At 38.2% G+C, this 14,509-nt stretch overlaps 1 protein-coding gene and 1 long non-coding RNA gene across 2 annotated transcripts in view; one reads left to right on the top strand and one right to left on the bottom strand.

Moving 5' to 3' along the window:
• The window catches only part of LOC147907624 (uncharacterized), a 155,326-nt gene that overhangs the window by 82,446 nt on the left and 58,371 nt on the right, over positions 1-14,509 (bottom strand). The window lies entirely within an intron of this gene.
• On the top strand, positions 31-6,234 carry LOC147907626 (uncharacterized; the record flags this gene model as incomplete). Its single annotated transcript, XM_087412678.1, has 3 exons — positions 31-230; positions 3,265-3,605; positions 4,817-6,234. Coding segments are annotated over 3 exons (1,044 nt in total), but the record flags the coding sequence as incomplete, so codon positions are not given.

The raw sequence follows: 14,509 nt of genomic DNA, 5'->3' as shown, positions 1-14,509 counted from the left end.
GGTAAAAAGAAGAGGGATGATCGATGGTGAGAATCGACTGGGCTAGTCACTGTGGCTTCGTACAGGAGAAGACATCACCTTGTGGAGGAGGTGCCAGGACTCTACATTCGGCGCCTAACGCTCGAAGATCCCAGGAGGAGGGAACCGTCCAGTTCAAGGTCGCCATCTCCGGCGCGCCATATCTGTCATCCTCGTAGCGGCTGTGCGCGCTTAGCGCGAGGATCATCGAGGTATCGAAGCGGATCAGAGATCTAACACGAGCTCAAGATATTTCGTCGACAAATTTTACAGTTGCGGCTTGCTAGGAAGTCGCAATCAGTTCGCGTGCGATGATTGACAAGTTAGATTTCTGCTCCCTCCAGCTCTCATCATGACTACTCACTGTAATACAAACCGGCAATTAAGCCATCGAGAACTGGTTTCGAAGAAATTTCACGGGATTCATCTATATTTAGAGAAGAATGTGTTTTGACACATCGTTCGCTTAACATCGTCCTCATCGTGTTTGAAGTTCCATTTACGGTCATTTAAAGTCGTTAAAATCATTAAAAATTGTTTGAGAGGTAACATAAGTTTTTTTTTAATAAATTGTAGATTGTGCTATCTTACGCGCATTCTTCTCCCTTTATATCTTGGGAAATCAAGTCTATTAGGACGTAAAGCAGAAGGGTTAACCAATCAATCCTATCTGATTATTGAATGATTAACATCGACTGTGTACGAATTAACATGGTTACGCTAAAGAGTCAAACTTCTCGAAACTACGAGGCTGGTACGCGCAAGTCGAGACCTAGCGAAGTCACGTAGTTCACGATGAACACTCGCTAGGACCCCGTAATTAAACGTACTAAAATTTAACGGTCGATTCGTCGGATGGACGATCCGCTGCTGCGACTTAATAAAGCCTCACGGGCGATCGCCGGCACCATAACGTTATTAAAGCGGTTCTCGCATTAAAATACGAGCAGTATCGGTACGTCATTATCATCGACGTTTGATCTTCTTCTTCCTCACCGTCTCAGTCTCTCACGTCTACCTTTCAGTCTACCGCGCCGCCTTCCATCGTTCTTCGATCTTCCCTATAACGTGGTGAACCTGACCTCTGCGCGAGATCCGGACAATGTTACCGGGTTTATTGTGACTCTGGAACGTGCTCTTGTTTCAGATCCCACGAAACGACCGAATCCTCCCACGTTCCGCCAGTATTCCCTTTGATCTGCGTGCCTCCTCTTTCTTTTCCCCAGAAGTCTTTTCAAGCGACCGGCTACGCCTCATGGAACACGCTCTTTGCCCTCTTTAACAATTAAAACTATTGCTCAATTTAGTAATCTGGAGCAGTTTGCGTAGATCATGTCAAATCTTCTTTTGAATTCTTGTTCATAGTATTACAGAAAGTATTCTTATGAACGTGATAAATTATAGTAAGGTAAAATTAAGAATGAATATTGGGTTATATAAAAACTCCTGATTAAAAAGAATCTTAAAATAAATGTAAAATTAAACGTGTATTAATGAAGACTTGTATATGCATTCCATAATGTCAACATAAATTATTTATCTCAAACCGCTACGCCCAACATTATTTATGTTTTCCTGACGACGTGAGTATCGTAGGTTCTTTTAATTAACTTTCTGCTTTTTATCACTGTTATTTTCAATATTACTCTCGTTCGTTGTTTTTATTCGCATTCCTATCTTTTTCGTAGAAATCTATTTCGATTTCATTTTAATGTATCCTTAATAAAATTTGATCAACAAGACTAAATTATATTTTCATTACAGTTTATTTGTAGTCGCGATATTTATTTATTTTTTTTTTTTTTTTTTTTTGAACGGATGAACATAAGAAAAAGGACGACAACGTGCAGCACTGATAAATTTACCGAATCATCTCTCGCCATGATTATTTTCGGTGTCCAGGGTATTATTTTTCCCCTCGAGCTCTTCCCGCGCTTCATTCTCCATCGCGCGAGATCGCCTTTTTTTGCTCTCGCTATATTTTTTCATCCCCTCTTCTTGTTCAACTTGCGGTTCAAGGTCATAATCTTCTCGAGACCTCCTTTCTTTCAACCAGTTCTCCGCTTCGTCTCCCTTTTAATCTTTTTCTTCAGCCATTCTTGCGCCTTCGTTTTCGAAGTTCAAGGCCTTCCTCCTCTTCTTGAATATTTTCTCCCGACCTCTTCCTTATGCACTCGAACTTCTTCGACCTTATTCTTTCTCCTCATTTCCAATTTACTTGCTCTATTCTCTCCAAACTTTCCATCCAGATCCTATCGTTGTCCTTCTTTTCCTTTTCACCTCTGTTCATTCTCCTCATTTTTCACTTTCAACTGCTTGCCACTCCGAGAACTTGACATCTTTCTTTCTTCGTATTTCTTTTTATTTCCTCATTTCTCTTTTCTGCCTTCGTACAACTTATGCATTATATATTCAACTATTTTTTTCGTATTACTTCTTTTTCTCTTGGTATAAATTTTATTTCCTTTCGTCTTACCTTTGAATAATTCTTATTTCCTTTTCGTATTTCACTTTCGGCCGCCTTTCTTTCTATCAACTTCGTCTTCCTTATTTCTTCTTGTTACCTCACATTTATATCCTTTTTCTTAGCGTTTCCTTTTTGAAGTATCGTGCCCTCCAGGCTTCGCAATCGCATCTAGTTATCCAGTTGTCTGAAGTCGAAGAGGACGAGTACCCTTTCTCGTTGTCGTTACAAATCCTTTCTGCACCGTCCACGTGCAATCATCGTGGCGGGCGATCATTACAAAGTGAACGAAGCGAGAAGTGTTGCTAACTTCGTCGTGACACGAGCCCTGCGGCCCTATGCTTGCCGTCTCACGAAAGACATGTCTTTACTTTTATTTCTTCGCGAATGTTACGTGGAACTTTCCAATCTCGGAAGTTACAATATTTTTGACCATTTATTCAATATTTCATAGAAAGCACCAGTTTCTCAAATATAATAGAAAATGTAATTAAACTATATTTTTAGGCACATAACATGTTTAGATTTAAAAAAAGTGCAGCATTAGATTATTATATACTGAAAGAAAAAATTGATTGCTGCAGCAAATGTTTCATTGGCTGTAGCGATCAATTAAATTTGTTATGCCATATTTAACCATCTAATTTGCTCCAGCAGCCAATCTTTTCTTTCAGTGTATTCGTATAAAATTATGTATTATTATAAAAAGATATTATTTTTATTTAAATCCTGTATTTATATTTAACACTTCATCTATTCATGTGTATTCTATGTGCATCCAGCTACAAATCTTGGTTGGAAAGGATCCGAAAAGAAAGTCCGGCTTTCTTAACAATAGTATCTTTAGAGCTTCCGGAATCGCCGATTCCCTTAATAGAGTCCCAAGCAAATGCTCGTTGGAGACGTGATGAGTCCAATGAAGTCGTGAAAAACAAGGATGATATCTTAGATGAATTTTTGAAGAGGGTCACGGAGATTGGAAAAGATAGGGAAAAGGAAGACCGCGCAGGAAGAAGTAGCGTGTTCCGGAAAAGTCGTCGCAGTAGCAAAAAGGATAGCGAATCTTTGGAATGCACAAAAGCGCCAGCTACTCTCGAGGAATGTACGAGAAACATTATCGAAGGTCAGATTACATATTTCTTCTCTAGGATAAAATAACAGATTTATGTGCCACTTTGGAAATATAGTTACTTTTTTTAAAATATATAATTGTTCGAAATTTTTTAATGACTTTATCAAATTTTTTCATTAAAAAAAGATTAAATTTTAATAAATATTTATTTGAATAGTATAATTAAATATTTACTAAATATAAAGATATTTATTTATTTTAATTATATATTTTTATTTTGCAAGAATTAACCATTGATTAACGTTTCTTTTCAAAATCATTATTTTGTCAACATCATTAGAGAATTAACATTTCGAAAATATATATCGTTACGATTGGCATTTTTATAAACATTTATTGAATGGTACAAATATTTCCGATCATCTTCACTTTATATGTAAATAAAACTGCCAAATCTCTATTAAAAAAATTAATTTTTTTCATTTCCTGTATACTACCTTTGAAAATGACGATTAGTTTTAACAGTCTCTTAAACTCTGCAGTATTATAAAAAAATATATATTTCTCGATTTAATAAATTTTTTTCTCAGTGTGTTGAAACAAATTCACACATTCGTCAAAGTGTATATAGCTGAGAAAGAAATATATATACTTAGTGTGTAACACCCTATGTAATATCTCGTGCATTACATTGAAGAAAATAAAATTGCAGTCTTCTAAATGCAGATATATCCACTTTCCAAAGAAACCAAAGAAGCTATTATTTTTTTAGAATTAGAAAAAAATCTTTAAAACAAAATAAAAGATATATTATCAGATTAAATCAGATATAACCTGGATGATGAAGCAAAATTAGTTGATTTATTATGACTTAATTGTCCTTGAACCGCGTTCGCAGATTATACGAATGTCATAAAATACCACAGGTTTACATTTATCAACTTTACATTTAATTACCATTTTTAATTCACATCGTTTTATCTATGACGAGACGTCGTTTTTTTATTCTCGACTTACTGCGAGAGGTCTTTCGGAGCGTTTACAGCTTGCTTACTTTTAAAGTTCGATTCTAGTTGGCGTGAGTTTAAGATCGGATTTCAGAGACGTGGGATCGCTGCAAACGGACCTTGAAATCGCGTCGACGTCTTTCGCGATTCCGTGGCAATTTATCGAGATTTTTCCGGTTGGAGTACGAAGAGGCTAGCTTAGGAGAAACGACTAGGCAAACCTCGAAATTCTCGGATGGTTATATCGAATTTCAGGACCAAGCCGAGGAGAAGAATCGACTCGACCACAGGATACTGTCGACGACTGCATATGCTCCGAAATACCGAAGGATCTACGAATTAACATTCGCAAGAAAACGGAGGTCACATATACTCCGTCGTGCACTCCAAGTCCGGAAGTGACTCACGCTATTCGGATTGCGATGAAGTATCACGATCAGTCGGGATGCAAAGTCGGAGACGACGAGAGTCCAGAGGAAGAAGAGAAGGAGGAGGAGGAGGAGAACGAAAAGCGAGCGGAGGAAGAAGCGGAGAATGGCAGGAGGACGAAGAACGAGGGGAACAAGAAGGATCTTCAAGGTCCATCGAACGCGAGGAAGGAATCGGTGAAGCACGACGTTCGCTACGTCGCCGTTGGTGCGAACGCCACGTTAGACTTCACGCTAAATTGCAATAGCGTGCGACTCACTACTCGTGACACGAGTTTGAAGACAGCGTCAAGAGGTGAGAGGCGGGAACGGCCGGAAACGCAAAGTTAGTTCGCGTGGGTTTCCTCTCAAAAGTGTTTCGCTCGAGAGCAGTTCTATACACGATGGATGCTCCATTGTGGCTTTAAATATACATATCGTAAAGCACATAATAGCTTGATGATTTCCCTACCTGCTCCCCTCGTGTTTTCAGTTTGTCAAAGTTCCTGTTCGCACGCGCCCGAACTCTTTTTTTCTCCGAGATTTATTTCATTTTTTTTATCCGTATACTCATTCATCTTGTTTCTTTTTGTGTTGTATAAATAAGACAAATAAAATACTCTAAAAGTCGAATGAAATAAATTCTTCTCTCATAATAAGTGAAATGATGTAAATGTGTACAGTTTTAAATTAGAAAGAAGAATTTTGAAGAAAAAAGGATGTGCGTCAGAATAACTTATCAACGGTAATTGACACGATAGCTCGGTCCACGTAGTTTTTTTGCGAATAAACGTGAGAGCGAATTTCGATCGAATATTGAATTAGCAATTCTGCCAATACGAAAATATATAGAAATCACAAATCTATAGTTTTGGGACTTGTCTAAATATAAATGTCAAAAATCAATGACATAGCATTGGTAGCAAAACATTTCTAAATGTTGTATTGTGCGATTGCTGATATTTAATTTTCATGAGCGAATATTAACTTCATTAGCATGTAAAGGAATGTCATACATTTAATGAATTTAAGTTGTTAATTTCTGCTATTTAAAATTCAATCGAAAAAATGTCTAGGACAAATACCGGCGGGAGTCATAAATACTAAGTATTTAGAAAGTAAAATTTAAACTGGTATAATGACTGCATATATTTAACACATACAATGTTATTATCATATGTACACATATATACATTCTATGTTTCTATAAAAACCTTAATGTATAATGAAGGTTAAAAATAAAAATCTATGCAACGTTAAATGAAACATATCTTTATATATCGTTATATCTAAAAAACAAGAATACTATAATAACGATGGAATATATTTTTCAATAATTACATTCACAGATCTTTGATTTTTCATATAGAAAGAACGATTTTGCTGAAAGATCTAATTTGATGGATATAAATCTGAAGATAATTTTGTTGAAAACTTTCTAACAAAATTATTTCAATGGTGCAACAGAATTATTTTCAAATATGTATTTAGCAAAATTTTTAGATTTTTCAATAAAATCGTTCTTTCCAGTGCGGAAGGGCTAAATATATCTAAAGCTTCTCGTCTCGTCTGATTCACTCAATACAGACCGCAATGCAGTAAAGGCCCCTTATCGCCGGAATTCACAAGATTCTCGATGAAGAAGCGATCGCAATGAGGAATTTCTAGATATCGCTAGAAATCACCGCAAAAACCGCCTCTTCTTTTCTAATGCCGAAAACCTTAAGTGGGAGGACCAAACTCGCGCGCCAATCAGCAAAACCGCCTGTGGAATCGTGAATCTTTCACGCGCGGCAATAAATCGTAATCGTCGATTCGATTTCTGCGAACACGCGCGCGCGCGAGAAAGAGTACGCGGAGATACGTCGAGGCGGCCTATTAATTAGCTCGTCTAATAAATCGCGATCGGGCCAGAAGGCGAGAGGAAGGAGGAAAAGGGGTGGTAAAGAGAGAAACGAGAGAGACGAGAGAGAGAGACGCTATCGCAGTTTCGGTTCTTCTCGCCTCTTCGATCGCGGTGGGCAAGAGGAAGTAAGAAGAGGATAGAGAAGGAGATGAAATAGTAAGAAAGGGATGGAAGGAGGGAAGAGGGCAGGGTATGTCCGATCAAGAGGAACAAGAAGAAGAGGAAGCGGTCGAAAAAGAGAGACCATCGTACGAGTTTGGTGGTGGACCAGCGCGCGAGATGAGAATCGCGCGTCTAGGTTGGCTCCATGGAAGGCCAAGCTGGGGTCCAAACCGGGGAGAGCTGGGTGAGAGAAGTTGGTCGGCCCGTCTCCGTCTTTCTCTCTGCCTCTCTCTTTCTCCTCCTCTTCTTCTTCTTCTTCTTCTTCTTCTTCTCCTTCTTCTCTGTTCATCTTCTTTACTTTTCTCCTCCACTTCTTCCTCCCACTCTCTCGCGAGGCGGCCATCGCATTTTTATTTTGTCTGTGCTACGCTGCGTTGCACCGCTCTTTCTCTCTTTCTCTCTCTTTCTCTCTTCTTCGTAGGGCGAAAATGGTTCATGGCCGTTCCCGAGCGCCGATTTCGCCGCGGATCCTGCGCGGAGGATCGACCTCTACTCCCTTCTTTATCCTGCGTCCTCTCCTCCTGGTCCTGCCACTTTATTCGCCACGCTTCTTCGCTCCGGCCGCCTCGCAGTCGCGCCGCGGTTTTTCTTCGCGGTATATTCCTTTCTTTATGCACGCGATTGCATCGTTCACCTTTTTAACGCGCGGTAATGGAATTTCTGTTTTCTACCGGCTAGATTACCTATACCACTACATTCTCAGGGCGTTTTTTCGTCCAAGTTTCGTTATTTTATAACGGCCACGACCGGTAGAACAGCGTTTGGCCGAACAATGCCAGCAGCCGTTTATCACGGGAGTCGTAAATCAATTTTTGAAATATAATAAACAAGTAATGAGATGCGGGTGTGCAAATCCATGCGATACTTTAGCGAGACTCTCAAAACACGATCGCTTTAAAATAAATGACTCATATAAATTATCAGCGGAGATCAATACGACTTATAATGATTGCAAGATAAATGACTCGTATAAGTTATCGGCAGATATCATTGTTTTTCGCAGCGATCTTTCCCAACATCTATATGCAAATTATTCTGTCAATTTATTTTTTCGCGGGACGGTGCTATTCTTTCTTTTACCGTAAGATGATCTTATTATTACCGTCTTCCTTCAATCTATCTTCCCGTATTGATATTTAAATTCACACTGCATTAATTTCGAAAATTAAACATCTATTTCACTTTGTAAAACTGTTCCAGTTAGCATCATTAATTAACACTTTCGTCTCTGCATGTGTTTCTTTAAGTTTTTCTAAGAAACACATTTTTTTCCGGTTACAACACAATCGACCTAAAGAAGAAACTCATTAACTGCGATTATCGCCTAATTAAGCTACACGTCCGATCAGTCAGGATGACGCTCGATATTTCGTCCGTAAATAACTATCCTTTGCGTATCGCCAAGGGAGAGCCAAGAAAGGCGGAGGGATAGCGTGAAACAACGCGAGAGCGTGTAAGTTCTAATCGCAAAGAGTCCTTTCCCTTGGATCAAATTACCATAAATAATGATCCCTTTGCAATATTTATACTATTTATAGTAACTCGTACCCTTTGGCTGCCTTTATGGACACCTCTCCCTGCCATTTTTCTCCCTCGCCCTAACATTTCTTCGACTTTCTCTTCCCATTTTACCACCCTGCCGCGTGTCCTGCTCCTTTCATCCGCTCGCTCGATCGCGTTAAGTTTTCCACCGTTTTTCTTTACTACTATTTCTCGCCCGCCTCCGTCCGTTTGCCTCTCCCTATTCTTGGCGTCGATTAACGTGTTTACCCGGTCGGCCGGGGGTGCAAAAACGCGCGAACGGCCGCGCCGACCGCAATCGACGTTCGCGGAAGATCGCGGAATAGGAAAACAAAGGGGACTTTGTGCTCCGCTGATGAGATTGCGACGCCTCCTCTCTCCAGCGTGTTTCTCTTCTTTTCTGTCGGATATAACGAAGCGCAGGGCGAGAGGAGGCGATGCGAGGGGAGGGTGCCAGATAGGGAATTGGTATGTTGATTGTATGTGCCGCGCTGATAGAGAAAAAAAAAAGATAGAGGAGAGGTAAAGAAGGAGAAAGAAGTGATTTCGCTTGTTGCATGTTCTAGAGTTTCGGATTCCGCTAAAGCTCGTGATGCCGAAATAAGAATAGCTTCGTTGAAGTAATTCGTGAATTGATTTAACAACAGCCTTCTTTCAACTTATATAATAATTGTACATGCGGATTGTCTCATTTTCTGGATCTAAGTCTATATCAGTGCTATAAATGTTTCGACGGTTTTTGAATTGCTTTGCGATCTTTTTTAATTGCTTATTATTATTTCGGAAATGAAATATCATTTAAATCTGTCGCGCATTAAAATTTCATTTTAATGCGTGAGCACATCGGTGATATTCGAAATTAAGATACCAGATTCGTCCCTTAAGTGGATTTCTCACTTGAGAAGATAAGGTTCAGCTTGAATAGACTCATTAAAATTCTATCGACTTTTTTTAAACACTTTGTGTACCGTAAACAATCTATTCGTAACTAAAAATAATTTTTTGATTGATATTATATATTGAAAATAATTTACTTAAAAATAAATTTAACATTAAATTATTTTTTACATATTTAACGATTATCATAATAATATGGTTATCATATTTGATGAAAATTTGGACACATTCAGCATTTTAATAGATTCGCAATTATCAATTGAATTGTGTCGCTTTTTCTTTGTTTATAAACACGCTCTGTCATAAAAAAAGAAGTAAAGAAAGGATTGAATGCGCCGCATAAAAATGCATCACTCAAAAAAAGTGATCTTGCAGTTAAAGCGAAAATTATTAAGTATAAAAAATAGCTAAAATAGATAATTTTTAACAAGTACTGCGATATTGGATATGTATTTCATCTAATCATATAAATGACAGAGATAGAATTTAGATCTGTGCTATAAATTCTGTGATACATAATTTTCTATTTATCAGATACAAAAAACAGCTATAATTCTAGCTGGAGCAGCAAAATATTTTTTGCGTGTACGTTACTAAATAACAAAATCTATTTTTAAAAATTTAATTAATTATGAAGCTTGTTTATTTGTTATTCTTATTTGTTATGCGATTATGGATCCGATGAATTCCCTAAATAGATAGCATTTAATAAAAGCGGAATGAATTAGTATCTCTGCCAGATACGTAAATTACTGTTGCAAACGAATTCCGTTAACGGACGATGAAATAATAAAGAAAACGACAATTCAAAAGTGTTTATCACATCGAGGAATCTAGCAGCGGAGGTGAGAGAAGGGAAGAGTCGAGAAGAGATAAAAGAAGTTAGTAGATACATCCTTGATGAACGATCGTTATCACAATGAAAATGCAGTCTCGAATCGATCCATGGCAGTCGATTCCTCTTGGCTCCTTTTATTAGACTGCCAATTTCGTGGCGTCTTCCACGGAATTCTCTTTTCTTCTCTTCCTTTCTTTTTTTATTCTTCCTGATACGAAATCTCGCTGACTCTCGACCGCCGACAAAAATTCCTCCTCTAATCTCGAAGTGCCGTTTCGACGCTTATCTCGGAACGACGTGACGTCATGGCGGCGCACATGTTAACTCATAAGAAGAATAATTCGATTATGCCAACGTCGGCTCGATGGATTTCACAGTGGCTCTCTTGTTATCCAATTTTTTACACACTCACAGCTTTTTCTTTCTCGTTTTATTTCCGGTGTCGACGTCTTTTCTTACGTGTCACATAAATCTTCATTCGATCACGAAAGTGAACGTGAAGTAGACAAATCTTCAATTAAATCTGTCTTACAATCACTTGAAATTAATTTTGTATTTTTTATTGAGAAAAATTTATTTTTTTACGTTATCGTACAAATGAAAATTGTATGGTCACAAATGCAAAGAATACTATAATAGATTCGTTTGACAAATCCGATGGGACAAAAAAGTTATCATATGTGCAATCGTCGGTGAAATAAGACTTTTTCTTCCACTTCCGCCGTGAGCTGGTTAGTAAACGTATTTTCGTTTCGGATTTTCGTTTCATTTATTTCAATGCGATCGATCTGTTCGGAAGCATTTCTACAATTCCGCTGGTATATATTCCCACGATCGAGGGACCGAGCGGAGGAGGGAGAATTTCAATTTCCCCGTCACTAACCTCGCTTCCATCAATCTCCAGAACCGCGCTAGCCGAGTGGAAAACGAACCCCGATGACTTCCCGGCTACGAATTCAATGTTTTAGCAAAATTTCAAAGGTCATGATTACCTTATGCAATATTTTCCAATAGCTTCTAATACATGTATTCATTTAGACAAGTAATTACGTTTTATTACTTTTCTCCACATTTCTTTTCAATTATTAATTTCTTTTTTTACAAAATCCCACAATCCTTTTAATAAGATTTTAAATTGATCCTAAGAAATCTTACGCCTACTTTGCCGTAAAGATAATTGTTTTATCTGCCATATATTCGACAATAGGTTTATATAATCGGATGAAGATGGCTGAAAGCATCGAATATTCTGTATCTTCTGGGCTCAAGCAATTTCCTTTCGTTTCAATGAATTTTCTGCTTCACAGAGGAGGCGAGTTAATGAGAATATAATCTTAGTTGTGCGTGGTCTCACTCGTTCCGTATGGACGACGTTCCCGCCATTTCGCGTTCCACGTCTCTTCTTCGTCTCTTCCCTCCCATATCTTCTGTACGGTATCCGGTCCTTCCTTCCGGCAATTACTCTCGTCTCGACGTCGCATGGAATTATTATCGTCCGTAATCTATCGGTCGAGAAGCCAGAGAAATGCTCTCTCGACTCCTGCTCCTCATTTTTATGAATGCCTCGACAATAAACATCATTAATGCATGTACCGTGTTACCGCGTGATTTATTTCGGATTCCGATAATTTCGGTTAATAAATTTAAATTGAAAATTATAAATTGAGATAGCAGAAATATTCAACGATTGGAAGTAATTAGTTATTAATCTCTTCCAGCTTCTCTTAGATTATAATTTCTAGCTGCAAAACCGTTAGATATAATAGAATTTTCATAATACATGTAATGGATGTAAGATAAATATGCAATAAGAATACCCTCTTTTTTATATAAATATTATATTTTATTATATGTTATATTTTAATTATAATTGGACTGCATTAATTATTGTAAACAGAAAATATTTTGATAAGCAAACATTTTGGAGTGAAACTCCAAATGTTTATTATGAACGATATCTATATGTACAATTTTTAGTACGTATTTACTTAAAAAAATCTACTTTTTTAAGTAAAGTTTTCTCCACCAATCATAAAACTTTGGCAAAATAAATATGTCGTGAAATAGTACATATTGCTTTCGGCAAATTTCAATGTCATCGTCAATTGGCATGCAATTCGAAAGACGCTTATTAAAGCGTTACGAGTACAATGGCCCGGCACCGACCGCACAGGAAGGCTTCTATCACCGCTGATTTAGGTTCATTAGGATTTTTATTAATAATTTCGCTAATTGCCGGGTTTGCCGAATTAATTGGACGCGTCTGGAAATCGCGTGCGTCTCGTGGCAATTATGTCCGTAAGGACCAATACATCACGAAAAATAAAAATAATAAACACAAGGATAAACATCGGATGTAATAAATAATAAACATTAATACGCGACAAATGAAAAAGTGGAATAAGTATTAGAAACTCATTTTTTGTACGTATGGATATTGAGATGTTAAAGATATGTGAGTTATCAAGACAATTAAAATTATTTTAAACTATTTCTTTGAATTATTATATTTTCTTTTTATAATTAGAATTAAGAAAAAAAAAACATAATTTAACCAAATAGTAAAAAGTAAATTAATTAATTTGACGTGCAAAAATATAATAAGTTTTAAATTCATTTAGCTAGAGATTGAAAGAGAAGCAATCCTGCTGCATAACAAATGTAATTCATCATTCGTTAAAAGTTTATTTGTAATGTTGAAACAAGAGGGAGTTCCAAAATGAGAAATTAACAAGAAGAGATCTGGTGCGTGATGCGCTAAACGACCGATATTGCGAGAACCATCCCCCTTGATTAAACTTTCGGAAGCTTGTTCTGAGAAGAACAAGCGCCGGCCAGGGACCGGCACTGGCGTGTAATTCGATTTGCGAATTGTGCACCCAACGAAGGAGGTGCGAGGATAGCCCAGATATTCTCGATGAAGCCCAACGCTTCAACAAGTTGTATACATATAATCTGACCCAGATCCCAGGGTCTAAGTGAGGTCTAACACGGGGGAGAAAAGGGGAAACGGAAGGAAGAGAAATAGTGGGAGGAGAAGGAGAAGAAGTCCGGAGGGTTCCTCAGAAGCAGACAAACAAAATATAACAGCACGAGTTACAAGGAAGATCCCGGCAAGATGAGGGGTCTCTTTCCTTCACCTCCTTCTCCTCTTCCTCCTCCTCCGCCTCTTTCTCTTCTTCTTCTTCTTCTTCTTCTTACTCTGTTGCTCTCCTTCGTTTCCTCCACTCTCGTCCATCTCCAAGAAGGCAGAGGGGCGGGAGAGAGAATGAACCCTCTTGAAGCATGAATGGATTACGAAGAGTCGTGTTCATTCATTCGCTTCTTGGCGGCCTAGAAACCCACAAAAAGTATATCTCTTCGCCACGATCATCGTCGTAGTCTATGGTCGCTTCACCTTCCGTCTCCTTCATTCCCTCCATTTCCCACCTCTCGTGAGATTCTCTATCTTGCGGATCATACTCACGTGCGATCTGCATAAACCGCTTTTCGGATTCATCCCCGAAGACTGATGGAAGGGAAATAAGGAGTAATCCTTCTTTAACATACGACAATATTTGTGATTCGTTATTGGCCTAGTGAGACCTTTATAATAAAGGAAAATAAAGGATAATTAAGAAAACTTTGTGAATTAATACATTAAAATGTAATGTTAATACATTAAATGGATCAATCACGATATTGAAGCTTCCTGAACACAAAGCTTCCTGAAGAGGCAAAGCAAAAATATAAAAAATTATTTAGAAGGCAGTAGACTGCACATTTATAACATGAACACAGTGTGACATAGTGACATCGTGGACGACAGCATTCTCGACTGAGCGGAAGGCAGAAGCGCCGCGAGCTCGTCTGACCTTTCTCAAAGTTTCAGATCCCCCGAAGGAGGGACACGAGGGATTGCCTAATGGAGATGGAAAAAGGGAGAACGAGATGTCGGTTCGCGGAGGGTCGTCGCTTTTTGCCCGTCTGAGATGTCGCCGCCAAATGTGCGAAAGGAAGCTTCTCTCTCGGTCGTGCACGCCGTTTCGCGCCTAATTGAAAGCGACAGTGACCCACTTATGCCACCTATGTTATAGATTTCTTTTTCCTTACCACCACGAGTGAGCTGATACCCGTTAAAAGATATCCATCGCTGCCGACTACGCAACGGCAGTTGTAGTAGATAATCAAATTTTTATCTTTTTAATCCTTTATATTTTAAAATGACTTTCAAAATC

Source organism: Acromyrmex echinatior, chromosome 13 (genome assembly GCF_024713525.1).
Source record: "Acromyrmex echinatior isolate Ae372 chromosome 13, ASM2471352v2, whole genome shotgun sequence".
Taxonomy (NCBI): Eukaryota; Metazoa; Arthropoda; class Insecta; order Hymenoptera; family Formicidae; genus Acromyrmex; species Acromyrmex echinatior.
Note: the sequence above shows the minus strand (reverse complement) of the source record. Positions and strands in the feature narration are given on the sequence as shown.